This window comes from Phocoena sinus, chromosome 14 (genome assembly GCF_008692025.1).
Source record: "Phocoena sinus isolate mPhoSin1 chromosome 14, mPhoSin1.pri, whole genome shotgun sequence".
In the NCBI taxonomy this organism is placed as follows: domain Eukaryota; kingdom Metazoa; phylum Chordata; class Mammalia; order Artiodactyla; family Phocoenidae; genus Phocoena; species Phocoena sinus.
In genome coordinates, this window is record NC_045776.1 from 24,648,596 (window position 1) to 24,669,500 (window position 20,905).

At 37.6% G+C, this 20,905-nt stretch overlaps 1 protein-coding gene across 1 annotated transcript in view; it reads left to right on the forward strand.

Moving 5' to 3' along the window:
• Positions 1-20,905, forward strand: part of DYM (dymeclin) — a 382,373-nt gene that overhangs the window by 292,176 nt on the left and 69,292 nt on the right. Inside the window, 2 exon segments of the mRNA XM_032653952.1 lie at positions 10,548-10,700; positions 10,702-10,731. Of these exon segments, the coding sequence (XP_032509843.1) occupies positions 10,548-10,700; positions 10,702-10,731 (183 nt within the window).

A 20,905-nucleotide genomic window follows, 5' to 3' on the forward strand; every position in this document is an offset into this window, starting at 1 on the left:
CTATGTTATACATAGTATCAATAGTGTTTATATGTCAATCCCAATCTCCCAATTCATCCCACCCTCTCTTTCCCCCTTGGAATCCATACGTTTCTTCTCTACGTCTGTGTCTCTATTTCTGCTTTGTAAATAGCTCTCTTATATGTGATTGTTTACTGCCCTTCTTAGCACCACCTACCCTTCTTCCCAAGAATGAATGAAAAAAGGGCACCAAGCATCATTAGGTGTCTGACATTCATGTGAAATCCCTGACATACAATTTAGAGATTATTTCCCTTCTGTGGCTTAACAATATCAAAGATAATTAACAAACACTGAAAAAAATGAGATATAGAAGAATCAGTAGGTTCCTTGGTTTAGAGACTGATTATTTTCAAGCTTCGCCTTATACATTTTTATTCTCAAAGTTTGTTGGGACTTTTTTTTCCATTCTAAACGAACGGTGACACTATTTTAGGTGCTGCGATAATCTAAAGTAAATTCTGAATTTTAGTGAAGTTTGAGGTCACCCTAAGATTTTTCTACATTAATTACATTTTTGGCTAGTCTAATAAAATGTGCTTTCTAAATTCAGTATTTTCTACATTCTTTAAGGAAGCTAGGACTAGGAAGGGATTTTTTAAAGCACTTATTTTTGCAAATAAAAACAAGCACTTATTTTTGCAAATAAAAAACTTCAACTCAGGTTAAGTGGTTACCTAAAGTCACACAGCTAGTTACTGTTAGAATTGGCACTGGAACCGGGACTCTTGTATCTCAGAGTGGGGTGATGGGAGGCACTCAGTACAATGTCAAAGCCATTTCTAAAAATGCAATACATCTTCATAGACAATTATTTCACTTAGATATTACTTTTTATAGGATCTGGACGGACTTTGGTTTTATAATAAAACACCAATGTATTTTGGTTTTGTTTTTGTATTTTTAAGATTTTTTTCATGTGGACCATTTTTAAAGGCTTTATTGAATTTGTTACAATATTGCGTCTATTTTTATGTCTTGGTTTTTTTGGCCACAAGGCACATGGGATCTTAGCTCTCCATCCAGGGATTGAACCCACATCCCCTGCATTGGAAGGTGAAGTCCTAACCACTGGACTGCCAGAGAAGTCCCAACACCAATGTATTTTGGGGAATGGAAGTGAACACTAATTCTTGATGCAAAGCCTTGCATTTTTAAAAACAATATGAAAAACTCCAAGCTCGGGTGTGTGCTTCCTCTCTTCTGCCAGTGGGAGGGCCTGGGGAGGGGTAAGAAGCACTGTTAGGCACCCCACTTGCTGCCCAGTATGAGTAGCCTGCTAAGGGTAACTGCTTGTTGGGGGCTGCAGCCTAGCTGGATTTCAATCAGAATGTTCCTTTTTTGTGTGTTCTCTGGCTGTTTTCCAGGTATGGGAAAACATGTGAAGTTAGCCCATGGCCCCTGGCAGCCACCATTATCTTGCCTTTCTGCCACCAGTAAGCATGTTTTAAATAACAGCCTTCCCAGGGTTCTAGTTTAGGCTTGTGGGCCACATTCAGACCCTGCCCAAGGAATGGAGAAAACGACCACGTCGTTTTACCCAAGTTGGTGGTGCTAGAGCACAGCCTTCTGCCTGCCCCCTTCCTCCCCCCCCCCCCCTCCCCGCATTATCTCCTCTGGTCACAGGATTGATTCTTCAGCTGTGATTTTGCATGTAATAGAAAGCTAGTTCTCGCTATCAGAAGCTCGATATTCTGGGAAAAATCCAATACTGGCTGGAAATAACATGGTGGACACAAAGCTTTTCATCATGTGTGCCAGTGAATTTTAACAACATAGAGATAACAAGACTCCATCACCGAATGATTGGCTTTGAAGGCCATTTGCACGTTAACTTTCAAAAGAGTCTTGCTTGTGCGCTTCCTCCCCCCTCTTCCCCACTTCGGCAAAGTCCCATTAATTTTGTTGAAGGTTTTATTTTCTGCTGAAAATGCAGGAAATTTAGACAACTCTCTTGGAATCCCCCCAAAACTAATACAAACAAGATACATATGCTTCTCTTAAGGAAACTAAAAATAAATTATTTGAAACTATTTAACTGTATAAATTCCCTCTTGAAAGGAAAAGGAAGTTTATATAATGAAGCAGCCATGACTGCTGTTGACAGGGTAAGATACTCCCACAACTGCCAGCTTGTCCGTTTGACGTAAATTCACTACTTAGCACAGATCATGTTCAGTGTTCATTACCAACGTGTACAAAACCATCAGAAACATCTGAAAATGGAGCCATTTTCTCAGGGCCCTTGTTTTTACATTTGAAATTTTCTACAATAAAATAAGTTTGCCTTTTTTTTTTTTTTGAGAAGAGAGTCTATTTGACGAGGAATCCATTCCTGGAACGGAAGCTATATGTACTAAAAAGAAAATACCATGAATGAAAAAGGCACAATATTCTCCACGTATTTTGCTTCTCTACCAATTAGCCATCTGATATTATCTCTGACAAAGCTAATTTTTGTTAGTTTTTTTTAAAACCTGTCTTTTTTTTAAAAAACTTATTCCATAAATGTAAGTCCATTTTTTTATACACTTCCCTAAAGGACCAGTTTTGTAAATTAATAAAAGTGTCATTTAGCAGTTATATCTAAAACTAAGAGATGTGATTCTCTGCAGTTATAGTAATTGCATTAATTTATCCACTTTGCAAAGGCAGTTATTTTGTGTTCTTTTTGTAATAATGTCTAAAATCTAAATGATTTACAGTGTTACATGTTAAAATAGATATTGTCAGAAAATTATAATCAACCACTCCCTAATTTAAACTTATTTTTAATTTCTAAATTATGTTTAATTTCTCATTTTTGTTTTATAATTGTTTTATAACATTAAAATATACAGGATGCTTTCTAGTATGATGACAATATGACAAAATATGATATCATATAAAATGTCTTTGCTGTAGCTTCTTACATTATATTTTCAGTTGATTTGAGTAATGTCAGAGAAGCTTTATGTCCTTGTCATTTAATTTGTAAATCTGCAGCTGAAAATAATCTTTAAAAGATAGCATTAGAATTAGGACTTGTCACAGAAACAATAAAAAAGAAGTTAAGTAAAATACCTAGTAACTCCTATAAGTGTAAGAGGGTTAGTATAACCCTTAAGGAGCCTCAGTCAGATTGGTTAATGCAAAGTGAAAACTAAGGGCTTCCCTGGTGGCGCAGTGGTTGAGAGTCCGCCTGCCAATGCAGAGGACACGCGTTCGTGCCCTGGTCCAGGAAGATCCCACATGCCGCGGAGTGGCTGGGCCCGTGAGCCATGGCCGCTGAGCCTGCGCGTCCGGAAAAAAAACCAAAAAACAAAAAGTGAAAACTAACGTGGAGGATCTTCCCTGGTGGGCCAGTGGTAAAGAATCTGCCTTCCAATGCAGGGGACGCGGGTTCAATCCCAGGTCGGGGAACTAAGATCCCACATGCTGCAGAGCAACTAAGCCCACGCACCACAACTGTTGAGCTCAGGCGCCTCAACAAGAGAGCCTGCGTGCCGCAAACTACAGAGCCCACGCGCTTTGGAGCCCGCACGCCATGAAAACCCCCCGCATGCCACAACTAAAGAGAAGCCTGAGTGCCACAACGAAGAGACCGCACTCCACAACGAAAGATCCTGCGTGCCTCAACAAAGATCCCGTGTGCTGCAACTAAGACCCGAAGCAGCCAAAAAAATAAGGAAAATAAATAAAAAAGAAATATTTAAAAAAAAAGAAAGAAAACTACCGTGGAGTATGCTTATTGATGTAAAGTTTCCAGTTTGTACTTCACCTGACTTGGGAATAAAATAAATGGTCAGTAGTTTGGTTTGGGTTTAAATGAGCAGGTGCCTATTTGGGAGTTGAGTATATTACCCTGCTTGTTGCGGCAAATTACTTATTAAAACATTGAGAATAAACTACCAATATGTTTGAAAGCAGAAATTGTAAGCTATCGAGGTAGTTAATTTTTGATATTTAAGTTTAATATATTAGGACTTAACATAAATGGATGTGAATACTTGTGAACATAAAATTCTGCAGAAGCTAATATTCTGACTTGTATTACTACAGTAGTCATAGTATCGCACTGGGTTGCTCTTGGATGACTTCGAGAGAGAATTCTGAAACTCAAAGTTTCTTCTTCCTCTTCTACTAATTCAAGTACCAATGTGAGATGAAAATATAATTGAGAGAGCTATAGTCAAGATTATTTTGATAGTTCCCTTTGTTCCAAAAACATAAAAGTAATAGATGAACTATAACAAGAGAACCTTTAAAACATATAGCCTTACCCCAAAATGAGATAGATACTTCAGGATCAACCAGAAATAGAAAAAGCCGTCAATGCAGATAGCAAGGTCTGAAGCAGTGAGGCTGCCAAGCTTCAGGCCTGGAAGGAGGCGGGAGTGGCTGGGAGCTCAACTGCTGCAGGGCAGGCGTAGCACTAAGGGGCCCAGTGAGAGGCAGCATGCTAGTGCCAGGTTCCCTGCTAGAAACTGAGAGCTGGAATAGACCACTTACTGAAAGGAGCCTGAATAGAAGTACTAATAATGACGGTTAAGTTCTATGCCTAGGGAGGTGGGAAGACACAGGACCAGCTTCACGATGGGATCTTGAGCCCGTTGTGAGGGATGTGGCTTGGTGACGGACCCTGCCTATACTGCCTTCAATGTGACTGCAGGGCAGCAGCCCTGAGATACCAACAGTGAGACCTAGTTTCAGACTGGGGGCTCTAGGAAGCTGCTGCATGACCTGTAGATTTGGGGGGATTAAGCTACATCAGATGAGCCTACACAACCAAAGTTCCAAAATACATGCCAAAATCTAACTTAATGCTAAGAAAGACAGCCATGAACATAGTCATGATCATAAGCAAGGTAAATTCACCCAAAGAGAATGAAAATTTAATAGGATAATTTTGAAAGCACTAAGTATTTTTAATACCCTCAAAGATAAATGAAGGATATAATATTCATTGAGATGAATAAATAATTATGAAATAAAAACAGGGAGAAATGAAATAAGAACATGACTCAGAGAACTATTCAATTAGAAAGCTTAGAATGAAAACTATAGTCATTAAAATTGAAAGCTCAGTAGACAAAATAAGTTCTAAAGTGGGTACTATCAAAAAGTGTTAGTAAATTGGAAGGTAACAAGAAAAAATTATCCAAATTATCTTTATGGAAGAGACTAGGTTGTCAGATGAAAAGTATGCTCTGAATACCGAGCAGGATGCATAAAGATAAATCAACACCTAAACACGTGGTTGTGAAACTCAAGAGTGTTAAAGGATAAAAAGGAAATCTTAAAAGCTATCAGAAAGATTTTCTGCAGGGGAACGGTAGTTAGGTTTACAGTAAACTTCTCCATGACAAAAATAGATGCCAGAATAAAGTGAACCAATATCTTTAAAGTGCAGAAGAAAGTAACTGTAATTCTAACTATAATTCTTATTTATATATAGTTAAAATATAATGTAAGAGTGAATGTAAAATCAAGACATATTTCAACCACACAAGGACTAAAAGAGTTTATTAGCCATAGATTTCACTGAAAGCACCACTAAAGGATGTACTTCAAATAGAAGAAGAATAGATCTGTAAAGAAGTGGAATGCAAGAAAGAGTGGTGTACACTGAAATTCATATGTAAATTTAGTTAACCATTGACTTTTTAAAAACCAATTTATGGGGTTTTTTAAAAGATGAAATTAAAAATCTAAGCCACTGTAACAAAACAAGGAAGAATGGGGTCAGGGGCTTGCAGTTCAAGGAGCAGCGAAAGTATGTTAACCTCCTTAGATCTTGTTCAGGAGGTAGACAGCAGTATTTTTAAAGTTGGATGTGTATGTTAAAATTTTAAGGGCTACCCCTATAAGAATAGAAATGCTATCTTTAGCCTGTAAACCATCAGAGAGGAAAAGGAGGGGCCAGGATAACAAAAAGCTTTATTAATTCAACAGAAGCTGGAAAGGGAAGACAGGTTTGGAAGAGGTACACTTATAAAGGATGGCAAAAAAATATGGCAGGTTATATACATTCCAGAGATGACGGCCACAACATCTTCTGCTTCACGTGCTCTTCTAGAACTTTGCCACTCCTCAGTAAATTGTGTGTGGCACCATTTTGATAGAAACACTAAATGGCAGTGACAGTAAGTGATTTCCAACATTGAATCTCCTGGAACCTTCAACCTGTGAGGAAGCTTATGCAGCCCAGAAGAGACCATGCAAAGAATCAAAGGCTCTGGTCCCCACCCACAGCTGTGCCCCCAGCTCACAGCCAGCACCAACTTGCCAGCCATATTACGATAGAGAGCTGTCATAAAAGTAAATTCTCCAACCGCCACTCAAGCAGCCCCATGTGAAGCGTATGGAGCAGAGACAAACTGTTCCCACCAAGGCCAGCCCAAATTGTTAGCAAAACAAATGATTATTGCTATTCTAAGCTGCTAAGCTTCGAAGAGCAGGCATACCTTGGAGATAATTTCAGGTTCAGTTCTAAACCACCACAATAAAGCAAATATCACAATACAGTGTGTCACAAATCTTTTGGTTTCCCAGTGCATATAGAAGTTATGTTTACACTAAGTCTATTACGTATGCAATAACACACTGTCTAAAAAAACAAATGAGCATATCTTAATTAAAAGTTACTTTATTGCTAAAAGCTGCTAACCATCATCTGACAATGCAGGGTTGCCACAAACCTTCAATTTGTAAAAAAACACAGTTATCTGTGAAGTGCAGTAAAATGAGGTATGCCTGTAGTTAGTTATACAGCAATAGATTACTGATATAAAGTCACAAAACAAGATGGTAGGAATAAATTCCAAAGATATCAGTAATAACAATGTAAGTGAATTAAACTCAAAAGTCAGACTATTAGATTAGATTTAAAAATTATAAACCCTAGCAGCATAGTTGCTTTTAACCATATTTGTTTTCAGTAACACAGAAAGTTTGAAAATTAAAGATATACCTAGCAAATGCTAAACAAAATAAAGATGGTATAGCAATATATATATATATTTCTTTTGGGGGGGGTTGCATTGGGTCTTCATTGCTGCACGCAGGCTTTCTCCAGTTGCAGCGAGCAGGGGCTACTCTTTGTTGCGGTACAGGGGCTTCTCATTGCGGTGGCTTCTCTCGTTGCAGAACCACGGGCTTCAGTAGTTGCAGCACGTGGGCTCAGTAGTTTGTGACACGCGGGCCCTAGAGCACACGGGGCTTCAGTAGTTGTGCACGTGGGCTCAGTAGTTGCAGCACATAGGCTCTAGGGCCCACAGGCTTCAGTAGTTGTGGCTCGAGGGCTCTAGAGTGCAGGCTCAGCAGTTGCGGTGCACAGGCTTAGTAGGTCCATGGCATGTGGGATCTTCCCGGACCAGGGATCGAACCCGTGTCCCCCTGTATATGGCGGGCAGATTCTCACCCACTGCGCCACCAGAGAAGTCCCAGCAATATTAATATCAGTAAAACATACACTTATGAATAAAGAGAAGCAATACATAATGATAACGTTTTTAAAAAGAGGCCAATCATGAACCTACAGTCACTTTGAATACAAGAATCACTCAGAGGAATTGATAAATACTTAATCACTACGGGAAATTGTGATATAATGTTATTAAAAACTGATGAGTCTTTCAGGCAGTGAATATTAAAAAGAACAATACACTTGTTCATGAGAAAATGAGAGCAGGAGCTTTCCTACATTGTCATTGTAAATGGGTTGTTATAGCTCCTTAAGCAATGTCTGGCAACATCTATTAACATTACAAACACAACCTTTCAGCCATCCGTCTCCTGGAATCTCTCCCAGAGAAACAAAAGTGCCCATATATAAGAACAGAGCTACCAGGATGCTTATTGCATTCTTGTTTATGGAAACAAGGAAACAAAATTAATTGGATGCCCATTAGTAGAAGGACATTTTGATAAATTTTACATGTTTACACGTATAAACCTATAATACATTGTTACTGTTTTGTTTTCTGGAATCCGTTTTCTTTTAGAATGATTTAAAATAAAAATGTCTTTATTTCCTTGTGTAGATCTACAGTTCTGTCTAGTTTCATATTCCTCCTGTCTGAAGAAATTCCTTTAACATTTCTTATAGTGTGGGTGTACAAGTCATACATTATCTCAACTTTTTTTAGTCTGAGAAAGTATTTATCTTACCTTCCTATTTTGAAAGATATTTTTGCTAGTGATAGAATTCTTGCTTGACTCTTATTTCAACACTTTATTGATGCTGCTTCATTTAGATTGGCTTGCATAATTTCTCATGAGGAGTCTCTACTGTAATTTCCTTAGCTTTGTGCCTCTGTATTTAATCTGTTTTTTTCCTTGGGCTGCCTTCAAGATTTTCTCTTTCTCTTTGGTCTTCAGTAGTTTGAATATGATGCATCTAGTTGTGTGGGTTTTTGTTGTATGGGTGGGGGGGGGTGTTTAGGGAACACTTTGGAGTTATTCTGAGCTTCTTGGATCTGTTGTTTGCTTCTTTTGTTATTTTTTTTTAAAATGCTCAGCCATTATCTCTAAAAGATTCTTTTCAAGTCTACTGTTGAACCTATCTAGATATTCTTTACTGCTATTACTTTTTTTTTTTAATTCTAACATTTCCATGTGTTTACTTTCTTATAGTTGGTTTTTTTTAGGTAATTTTTAAATTTTATTTTTGGCCACATGGGGTCTTCGTTGCCGCATGTGAGCTTTCTCTAGCTGTTGCGAGTGGGGGCTACTCTTCGTTGCGGTGCGCAGGCTTCTCATTGTGGTGGCTTCTCGTGTGGAGTATGGGCTGTAGGTGCACGGGCTTCAGTAGTTGCAGCAAGTGGGCTCAGTAGTTGTAGCACATGAGCCCTAGAGCACACAGGCTTCAGTAGTTGTGGCACACAAGCTTAGTTGCTCTGTGGCATGTGAGATCTTCCCAGACCAGGGCTCGAACCCGTGTCTCCTGCATTGGCAGGCAGATTCTTAACACTGCACCACCAGAGAAGTTCCCTCTTATAGTTTTCAACTCTGCTAAAATTCCGCATCAATGCAAGCATATTATAGACTCGTAGTAGATTTTGTATATTCATAATTCTTTTTAAATTCCCTATTTGATATTTTCAATATCTGTGTATCTCTGAGTCTGCTGATTACTTTGTCTCTTGGACATGGATTTTTTTTACTTGCTTTTTGTTTATCTCATAAATTTTGATTGAATGCTGGACATTATGGTTAAAACAATATAGGTGGAGGTAAATTGTATGGAAACAAGTATACCTTTTTGTCTGCTAGACCAGGGGTGGTAAACTTTTCTGTAAGGCAACCAGCTAGTATTTTTTATTTTGTAGGCCATACAGTCTTTGAAGTGAAGTGTACCTTACCAGATATTAATATAGCCATCCCTACTTTCTTTAGGTTAATATTTGCATGTTATATCTTTTTCCATTCTTTTACTTTCTATCTAACTTTATTTAATAAAGTGAGTTTTATATTTGAAGATTCTTATAGATTGCGTATAGTTGGGTCATGTGTTTTTTATCCACTCTGCCATTCTTTGGGTTTTAATTATTGTATTTATACTGTATACAATTAATGTAATAATTGATATGTTAGAACTTAAGTCTGCCTATTTTACTTTCTGCTTCCTGTTTGTCCTTGTTTCTCATCTGTCTTATTTGACTGCCTTCCTGTATCAGTAGTATTTTTGTGTATACTATCTCCTTGTATAAATTCACTCTAGGTATTTACATACATAACTTACCACAGTCTAGTCTTGTTGACATTTTACCAGTTCAAGTGAGATGTAGAAACCTTCCCCTCTTTAAATCCCTTTGCTCTCCCTGGTTTATAATGTAACTGTCTTAGGTGTTCCTTTACATCCATTGAGAACCACATCAGACAGTGTTATAATTTCTGCTTCAGCTGTCAAACATAATTTAGAAAACTCAAGAGGAGAAGGAAAGTGTTGTATTCACCTGTGTTTTTGCTTTCCATTGTTCTTTCTTTCAAGAGAGATATTGATTGCTTACTTTGAGTTTTGCTCTTATAACTATTTCACATTCAGATTCCCAAAGGCTATTGACTCTGAGGAAGCAGAAACAAAACAGTAGGCTCTTTATCTGTAAATATGGACGTTGAAATGACAGTGCAGAAAAATGAGGTCATATTCGGAATTAGACACTTTTCTTGGAATTGGTAAGACCCTACCACCACTTTGTACTGTGCAAGTCTAATGATTTAGGGTGATACAGTGATAAGAGTACAAATTTGGATCTATTAATCAAAGGACTGAATAAGCTCCAAATTTCCTTCTAGATTGGCAAGTCTATAATTTATTATGTGAAATTTATAATTATCACCATACTAAGTTCAAAAGATTTAAAATCCTTTAGTAACTGATAAACTTAATTGTAAAAATTCTTGACAGAAGTAATCTTGAAGAGCTCTTTTGCACGGTCTTTCCAATGCTGTTTGAATTGCAAAGCAGTTTCCCTCATTCTAATTAATTCTGTGTCGAGGAAAATAACACAGACTCTATATGGGGATTTTTCTTTCTTTATCAGGCACAAGACCTAAATGTCATCGAAGAAGTGATTCGAATGATGTTAGAGATCATCAACTCCTGCCTGACAAATTCTCTTCATCACAATCCAAATTTGGTGTATGCACTTCTTTACAAACGAGATCTCTTTGAACAATTTCAAACACATCCTTCATTTTCAGGATATCATGCAAAATATTGATCTGGTAAGTGTAAATGGAGATATTTATTATGATTCTTTTTTAAATATTAAAGTAGAGGGAGTTTAACAACCTTGATTAAAAAAAACTGCAATAATTAGTCTCTTGAACGTTAACTCTATTTGCTGTCTATTCTGCTATAACAGTTGTCACCTTCCGTATGTGTATGCATTATATACAGACATATATATACACGCACGCATTATATATTTAGTAGAATTGAGATCATACTTTTATATAGTTCTGTATTCTGCCATTTTACTTAACATTATTAACATTTTTCTGTGATATCATCAATTCTTTGAAAATCTCACATTTTAGTATTTGCATAACCTGTATTATGGAGGTCCTAAAATATATTAACTCTTATCTCATTATTGCTCATTTAGTTATTTCTCATATTTTGTATTAATTTATAATTATCAGTTTGTAAATACATCGTATCTCACCTTTTTTAGTTCTATTTTTGAAGTAGTCTTAAAACTGGAATTGTACTAGTTTTTGCTGTCAGAGGAATCAGTATTTTCAAGACGCAACCCATGTCAAATTGCTTTCCAGAAATATTGTACAATTAATGCATCTGTGTGTCATCTTATACTTCTACAAGTGATGTATGAGAGGATGTATCTCACTATACTTTTACAGCTTTATTATAATTATTTTAATATTTGTCCTTTTATATCAAAAATGGTATTTCATTATTGTTTTTAATTTTTATTTCTTTCATTATTAGTGTGATTGAACATTTTTCACAGGTCTATGAACTTTCACCTCCTGTCCTTTTTAAAAAGGTTTTTCTGCTAAACTTTCTATTGTTGTATTAGTGTTTCCCAGTTCAGTTTGATTCCACAAAAATTTCTTGCATAGCTAATCAGATTCATAATGCACAAGAGGAAACAGAAGAGCCACTATCCCTGTCCTTGTGTTACTTACATTTAGGAAGATTTTAATAATTTAATTATTGCACAAGTATGAATATATAATTTCCAGCATAAGTAAGCACATGTACATGCCTTCCTCCAGGGTGTACACCTCATAGTGGATTTGCTGCATAACATGTATCGTACCAAACCGTTTCCCTTGGAGTGCTGTCATTTTACCCTTCAACTGGTGGTGTATAAGATTCCTGTTGCTTCACATCCTCATGAACACTTAGTTTGGTCAGTTTTGTAGTAACATCTCATTATAGTTTTAATTTGGATTTCCTCTTTTCTGAAGCTAATTCAAGTCTTTTGCCAGTTTTTTCTACTGAGTTATTTATCTGTGTGTAGATTCTTTGTATGTTCTGGATTCTAGGCCTTTCTTGGTTATGTTTTGCAAATATCCAGTCACTAACACAAATACAGACTTTCTGATGTAACTCTAAAACTCCTCTCAAAATAGTCGAACATCAAATTCTCAGTTCCATTCTCCTCTTGGAGAGCTGCTTCCAGCTCCAACCAGGTTGTGCTCTGGTTCTCCTGCCCAGCTGCAGCATCTTCCTGGGAATTTCCTTCACCTGTTTCCATTGGTTGATCTTGGCTCCTGTGAATTCTTCTTTCTTGGTTTACTGCTTCATGTTGGCGGAGCATATACTACAGTAGCTTTCTGGGGAAAGGGTGTATGTGAGGTAGGTTTTTTATTTTTAGTTTCTCATGTCTGAAAATGTTTTTCTTCTCTTTTTACATATGACCTGCTGTCTTGGGAAGCATTTGGGATCTCCCTATTATTGTGTCCTGAAATTTCATGGTTTGCTGTGCCTTGGTCAATTGTACTTGGCGCTTGGAGGGTCCTTTGAGTCTAGAGGCTCAAGCTCGGAACTTTCAAATGTTCATTTTAATTGTTTCTTCCCGGTTGTCTCTCTCTCTCTCTGTGTCTCCTGCTATTTCCTCTCTATGAAACTCCTATTAGATGGCCATTTCCTTTTGAGCCCCCTCCTGTCAATATCACTAAGTCTTATTTTTGGCCTGATCAGTGTCATCATATTAAGAGTCCTCCAGGCTCCTGCCTGGGGTCCGTAAGCCCATCTGTGAGGGTTTTAAAAGCTGAGGTAGAGAGAGGCTGGGTAAAATTGGGGGTGGGGAAGAGAGGGTGAGAGTGACCTCTGAAGTGAAAATTCCCAGTCTTCTTTCAGGATAACAGCAATACATAAATGGACACATGGACTCTGATTAAGTTTAAGATACTTCAGAACATCTCTATCCATTCTCATTAAGCCAGTTTACCCAAGTAGGTTAATTTTTGCTCATCCCAATAGAGTCCTGTGTACTTGTTCAGTACTTAATTGAAATCAGCTTTGAACTATAACCAGGCTCCCATTCCAGACTCTTAACGCATAGTTCTGTAAACTGCTGAATACTCTGGAACCCACACAGTTACATGAGTTTAACTACAAGTATGTATACTGTTGCAGATCTGTTCATTGATTTGCTCCATATCACTGCTGTGTAATGATTGCAGGTAAACAGAAATAAAAATTAAACCTCTTTGCTGTCAGCGTGAAAGGATGCTCAACATCACTAATCATTAGAGAAATGCAAATCAAAACTACAATGAGGTATCACCTCACACCAGTCAGAACGGCCATCATCAAAAAATCTATAAACAGTAAATGCTGGAGAGGGTGTGGAGAAAAGGGAACCCTCCTGCACTGTTGGTGGGAATGTAAATTGATACAGCCGCTATGGAGAACAGCATGGAGGTTCCTTAATAAACTAAAAATAGAACTACCATATGACCCAGCAATCCCACTACTGGGCATATACCCTGAGAAAACCGTAATTCCAAAACAGTCATGTACCACAATGTTCATTGCAGCTCTATTTACAATAGCAAGGAAATGGAAGCAACCTAAGTGTCCATCAACAGATGAATGGATAAAGAAGATGTGGCACATATGTACAATGGAATATTACTCAGCCTTAAAAAGAAACGAAATTGAGTTATTTGTAGTGAGGTGGATGGACCTAGAGTCTGTCATACAGAGTAAAAGTAAGTCAGAAAGAGAAAATACCATATGCCAACACATATATATGGAATCTTTAAAAAAAAAATGGTTCTGAAGAACCTAGGGGCAGGACAGGAATAAAGACGCAGTTGTAGAGAATGGACTTGAGGACATTGGAGGGGGAAGGGTAAGCTGGGATGAAGTGAGAGAGAGAGTGGCATGGACATATGTACACTACCAAATGTAAAACAGATAGCTAGTGGGAAGCAGCCACATGGCACAGGGAGATCAGCTAGGTGCTTTGTGACCACCTAGAGGGGTGGGATAGGGAGGGTGGGAGGGAGACACAAGATGGAGGGGCTATGGGAATATATGTATACGTATAGCTGATTCACTTTGTTATATAGCAGAAACTAACACAACCATGTAAAGCCATTATACTCCAATAAATATGTTAAAAACAAAACCAAACAAAAAACCCTCTTTGCTGTCAGTTTAATTAGCGTTTTCATGAGCTTTCCTTAAGTCGCCTCAACTATATACCTAATGGTTGCAGCTATAGCAAATTACTTTGCCACACACACTCTTGTCATTTTCCTAAACTACTATCAGTATTATTTAAATTTCATTAACAGAACTGGGGCAGCTGGGTACTATTGTCATCTTTGCAGTTAGGATAAAGCAGAAACATCATTTCAAACGAGCATGTTTATATCTTAGAGTTAGACTTGACATTTATATTCTTTAATTAAATTCTCACCATTATGAACCAGTACTCCCATGTAGATTTGTTGATATTTAGGATGTGTGAGAGCATCCTCAAGCTGCTTCTCAAATATTTCTTCTCTGGCCCCATGTCCTTCTTGTTTAATGGGAAAAGCGCCTCCTTTTAAAATTGATAAGTAGTGGTAACAAGATTATGAAACAAATGAATGCCCAAGGGACATCCATCAGAGCTTATTTCTACCTTTTTCTGTTGGCTAGATGCTTTTTGACAACGAGGTAGTCAACTAAGACCCTGCAAGCCATGCAGTGCGGCCAAAAAAATTTAAAAATAAAAAGCCATTTCTAGCCAACCTGTTCATGGATTTGTCCAAATTCATTTCTAGTTTCTTGCTTGTACCATTTTGGGGAGTAGAATACTGAGATTAAGATTCACTGTGCATGTGAGGAAAGGTTCAACAAAACCCTTTTCTCTTTTACATGGGAAATTGGCCTTGGGTTAAGCTGCTTTTAGCTCTGTTCCTTGGAAATCTGATGAAGGTGGAATGTCAGCCATGTTACTAGGTAACACTGCTGTAATAAAATGAGAATATGATAGAATGACATTTGAATGGTAAGTTGAGTCTGGACTGAAAGGACTATAGCTTTGGGCTTCCCTGAGTGAAAAAATTCATAACCAGGCATGTCCTTTTCAGGGACCTAGAAGCTGAGACTATCACAAGGGGTATTGGTTTCTGTTTGGGACATGGCTTCTAAGCTAGGATCTGTCCATGGTAGTCTCATTCTCTCACATTGGAGCTATCATTTGAGGGTCCAAAGACCAGCCCCGAGACTGCTGTGAGTATTCCCAGGGAAAACAAAAGCCTGGGGCTGTGCTGTTGGCATGCTCTTTTTCCTGGCCTTCTGTCCTTTTAAATTAATTTTATGCCCAGTGTGGCCTATTACACTCTTTTTTATTATTTTTTATTTATTTATTTATTTTTTGCAGTACGTGGGCCTCTCAGTGTTGTGGCCTCTCCCGTTGCGGAGCACAGGCTTCGGACGCGCAGGCTCAGCGGCCACGGCTCACGGGCCCAGCCGCTCCGCAGCATGTGGGATCTTCCGGACCGGGGCACGAACCCATGTCGCCTGCATCGGCAGGCAGACTCTCATCCACTGCACCACCGGGGAAGCCCTTTTTTTTTAATTTTTAAAACTTTTTATTATGAAAAATTTCAAGTGTATACAAAGTAAACAGAACCGCTGTTATATTCTTGAGCCTCTCGATGTCTCATTGGGTCTAAGAATACCACTCAGGAAAGAGCACTGAAGTGCTAAAATAATATCTTCTTATAATACTTATAAATGTATCTCTTTCACATTCCAGGGTGGAGGATATCCTGGTTTTTCCAAGGTTTATCCAGATCTTTGAATTATAGAACTATCCAATACGTCCTTTTTTAGCTTTCATATTTCTAACCTGCATCATCCTGATCGTTTCAGTCTGCCCTTATGGCAAACCCCTACCCCTTGTCTCTTTTGCCTTTCTCTGGACCTCTCTGATTTCAGTTTCTTTCTTCATTCCTTCCTGTCTCTTTTCTCCTTTTACCCTTTCCTTCCTTCCTTCCTCCCTTCCTCCATTCGTCCTCCTCCCCCTTCTCTCTCACTCACTCATTCTACCTTTCTTTCTCTGGATAGTCACCTGAACTGTGCACAACATAGGTCAGATAATCTATATCTGCAGTGTATTGGAAATGTTTTCTCTTTAAGTACCAATACCTCTTTTCATAATAGTGCATTTTTTTTCTTTTTGTTTCTGATAAAAGACTAACCAAAGTTTCTTTTTTCCTGTGGTCATAACTGTAATAGATGATAAATGATCATGTTGTAATACATTGTTTGGATTATTTAGTTTTAAATGTTTAAACCACATCAAAAACCATTTGCTCCTTTTCTATTCATCTCATCATTAGCGTTGCTAGCTTTTATTGCATACTTGCTAAGCATTTATGTGAATGATCTCTCTTAATCTTCATTAAAAAACAAACTGAGGTATATTTCATTTTTATTTTCAATTACAGTTAAAGAAACCAATTTAGAAAGATTTAACTTGCTTGTGATCACATATTCAGAAAGTGATAGAGCCAGAACTCAAACCGAGGCAGTTTGATAATAAAACCCTTGTTTGTAGTCATCATGCCTGACTACTATCCCCATTCACTAAGCGTTCCTACAGTTTCTCATTGGTTTGCCTATTCACTGCCTGAAAACATCTGAAAACAAACCCGGAAATTTACTTTCTCCTTCAAGTTCACTTCTAATAATGTCAAATCAGTCTTTACTCCACCAGTGGTGAGAGTGACGTTCTTTTCTTAGTAACCAGGCTGTTGACATCCTTAAAAATAACCCTGAAGGACCATATTATTTTTTGAAAGGACACACAAGAACCATGCAAAGGATTTAAACTACATCCATTTGAAACTTAGTCTCCTTTGGAAGAGGTGAAAATTAGAGTAAAGATGAGGAAATAGAAAGGACCTCACTTGTTTTTCTCACAGTATATCACCACATGGAAATAAAAGCAGGGTGTTAAACTGGATTTATATCCAGTGCTCACTTTCCTGTCCTTGTCAGTAATTGGCCACTTACTGACACTCCAACTGTATTCGTGAAAAATGCAGTCTCTGGGTAAACATTTGACTGTGTGCTGTTGTGTAGTTCTTAAAACTAGATAAATATATGCCTAAACATGTTTGAGTCCCTACTAAGTGCTGGGAATGAGACTAAGTACCTTTACATAATATTACTCATTTATTCTTCTTAAACCAGGAAATTAGTTATTGTTATCCCACTTTACAGATAAGGAAACCAGCAGGCTGAGAGAAGCCTTCCCAGGTGATTTTAACACAGATCCCCACCTAAGAATCATTCCTCTTAGGGAATTCCCTGACCATCCAGTGGCTAGGACTTGGCACTTTCACTGCCGGGGCCTGGGTTCGATCCCTGGTCAGGGAACTAAGATCCCATAAGCCATGCAGCAAGACCAAAAAAAAAAAAAAAAAAAAAAAAAATCCTCTTAAATAGTCATCACATGTTTGCGTAGGGCTTTATCATTGAGGGCAATTTGCATATGCCCTATGTCATTTGACCCTTAAATTATCCTTGTGAAGGAGGCAGAGCAAGTCTTCAGAGGTGAAATGGTTGGCTCAAGGTCACTTAGCTAGTAAATCACTCAGCCTTGAATCCAGATCTTCTCATTATAAACTCCATATTTTCAGCATTCACTTGGATAAACCTAAATAAGATTCCAAATGAGCAGATTTTCCAACAACTTTTTGTTGAATACTATCATCTAAAATAGTGTTGGACACACTGGAGATTCATTCAAAATCATTTTAAACCCTTTTTTACATATTTTGAAAAGAATACCGTGAGAAAGATATAAATAACATCTCTACTTTTGCCTCTTTCAGCACTTTACCTTCTCCTTCCCTCCCCTAAATGCTTCTGAAATCTTGGCTTAAGCAAACCTTTGCTATTTCTTCTTTCAGGGAGTTAACCTTGAAAAATGTTGGTAGAGGAGACTATGAATCTGCTGTTATTTGTAGCTGACAGGGAGTTGAGAGTTGATGTTTTTCATTAAGACATTAAGCAATGTTGAATGTCTGAGACAGGAGTGACTAACCTTGGAGTACTTTTAACTTCTGCTGAAGGAGTTAGACATGTGCTTTTCAGGTAGCCAAATTACTGTTAGCCACTTGTACATAACCCTCCACTCTAACTCATAAGATGATATGATCTGGCTGAATTAATAAACAGGACAAAATAGAAATACCACACCAAACAAGAGAGGGCGTGAAAGAAATTTCATGGCTGAATATAAGTATAGGACAGAGACAGTGAACAACAATAGTTTTGTGGTATGGTAAAGGCAAGAACTATTTTTATCTCTTGACAGTGTAAAATTTACACTAGGTTTTCTGTATTTCCAGACCTGACCATTCTTATTGAGCTCCAAACTAGCTCATTCAGTTGCCTATACAACAGTCCCACAAATGTTGAACAAGGTTAAATGAGAATTCATTATTTTCTTCAAAAAAAAAATCAAACACAAAATGAATCTGCTTTTTCTTCTGCAGTCTTCCTTAAGCTCTGTAAATGACATCAATATCTACCTAGTTGCTTATGCCAAAATGCCAAAAAAGAAGAAAGAGGAATAATGAGTGCTATTTGGAATAGGGTTGGGATATTGCAAATTTAAAGAGTGCAATCAGAGAAGACCTCTCTGAGAAGGTACATTTGTGCTCAAACTTGAAGGAGGTAGAAAATGAGTTGTGCAGATACCTGGGATCAGATGCGGTAAAGATGGGAGCATGTCTTTGTCTCCCTCTGAAGCAAAAGGTAGACACTTTTACTGACCATTATAAGAGATTTGGGTTCTCTAAGCTCAGGGTTCTGTTGCTATAATATAACCCACGGCATTTGCAGGGGTCATCTGTTCACCTTCAGATCACCTTGTGCAGCCCCACTTATATCAATGGACATATCATCCAGACAGAAAATCAGTAGGGAAACACTGGCCTTAAGCGGCACATTAGATCAAATAAACTTAATAGATATATAGAGAATATTTCATCCGAAAGCAGCAGAATACACATTCTTTTCAAGTGCACGTTGAACATTCTCCAGGGTAGACCACACGCTAGGCCACAAAATGACTGTCAGTAAATTTAAGAAAATTGAAACCATATCAAGCATCTTTGCCAACCACAGTGCTGTGAGACTTGAAATCAACTACAAGAAGAAAAAAATTGCAAAAAACCCAGACACGTGGAGGCTAAACAATATGCTACTGAACAACCAAAGGGTCACTGAAGAAATCAAAGAGGAAATTTTTTTTAATCCTGGAGACAAATGAAAATGGAAATACAATGATCCAAAATCTATGGAACAGCAAATGCAGTTCTAAGAGGGAAGTTTATAGCAATACAATTCTACTTCAGAAAACAAGAAAAATCTCAAATAAACAACCTCACCTTACACCTAAAGAAATCAGAGAATGAAGAACAAACAAAACCCAAAGTTAGTAGAAGGAAAGAAATCATAAAGATCAGAGTGGAAATAAATGAGATAGAGACTGAAAAAAATAGAAAAGATCAGTGAAACTGAAAGTTGATTCATTGAAAAGATAAACAAAATTGATAAACCTTTAGCCAGACTCACCAAGAAAAAAAGAGAGAGGGCCCAAATCAATAAAATCAGAAACAAAAAAGGAGAAGTTACAACTGATACCACAAAAATACAAAGGATCGTAAGAGATTGCTACAAACAACTGTATGCCAATAAAATGGACAACCTGGAAGAAATGGGCAAATTCCTAGAAATGCAGTGTCCCAAAACTGAACTGGGAAGAAATAGAAAATATGAACAGACCAATTACAAGTAATGAACTTGAATCAGTCATTTTAAAGCTCTGAACAAACAAAAATCCAGGACCAGATGGCTTCACAGGTGAATTCTACCAAACATTTAGAGAAGAATTAACACCTGTCTTTCACAAACTATTCCCAAAAATTGCAGAAGAAGGAACACTTCTGAACTCATTCTGTGAGGCATCATCACCCTGATACCAAAACCAAAGGCATCACAAAAAAAGAAAATTACAGCCAATATCACTGATGACCATAGATGCAAAAATCCTCAATAAAATATTAACAAACTGAATTCAACAATACATTAAAAGGATCATACACCATGATCAAGTGGGATTATCCCAGGGATGCAAGGATAGTTCAATATCTGCAGTATGGAGTTTCCTCAAAAAAACGAAAAATAGAACTACCGTATGACCCAGCAATTCCACTCCTGCATATATGTCTGAAAAAAACAAAAACACTAATTCAAAAAGATACATGCACCCCAGTGTACACAGCAGCATTATTTATGACTGCCAAGATACCAAAGCAACCTATGCAACCTAAGCAAACTGTGAAAGCTTCCTCAATCTGGTACTAAGTTTAATTTTTCTGAAAATAATAAAATTAATATAAATTTCTTGGGAAAAGTTGTACATAAATTCATCAAGTAAAAAAGAGAAGAGTGGTTGTTAGTTGACCCTCAGTAATGTATTAAACTAACGGTGATCATGTAGGTTTTAACCTGCAGGCTTTCCTAAAATTTACTTTCAGTAGATTTCACTCGATAGGCCTGACTGGTTTGGGTGAGATGACCTGTGCCACCAAACTCAGTTCTTACAAATTTTTCGCCTATATCAGGCATAAAATCAGGAATATAACTACAAAGAAATGTTACTGATTGGATACATTGGTGGGTACTGACATTCATGGGTTTCATCCTTAACAGACTACTTTTACATGTGTTATGATTGTTTCCTATGCAGTAGATGGGGCAACTTTTTCATTTTATAGACAAAGATACTGAGATACACCTAATGACAATCATAGTTACTGACATTTTGTGAGCACTTACCATGTGCCAGGCATCGTTCTTTGTGCTCTGCAAGTATTAATTCTAAGAACAAACCCATGAGGC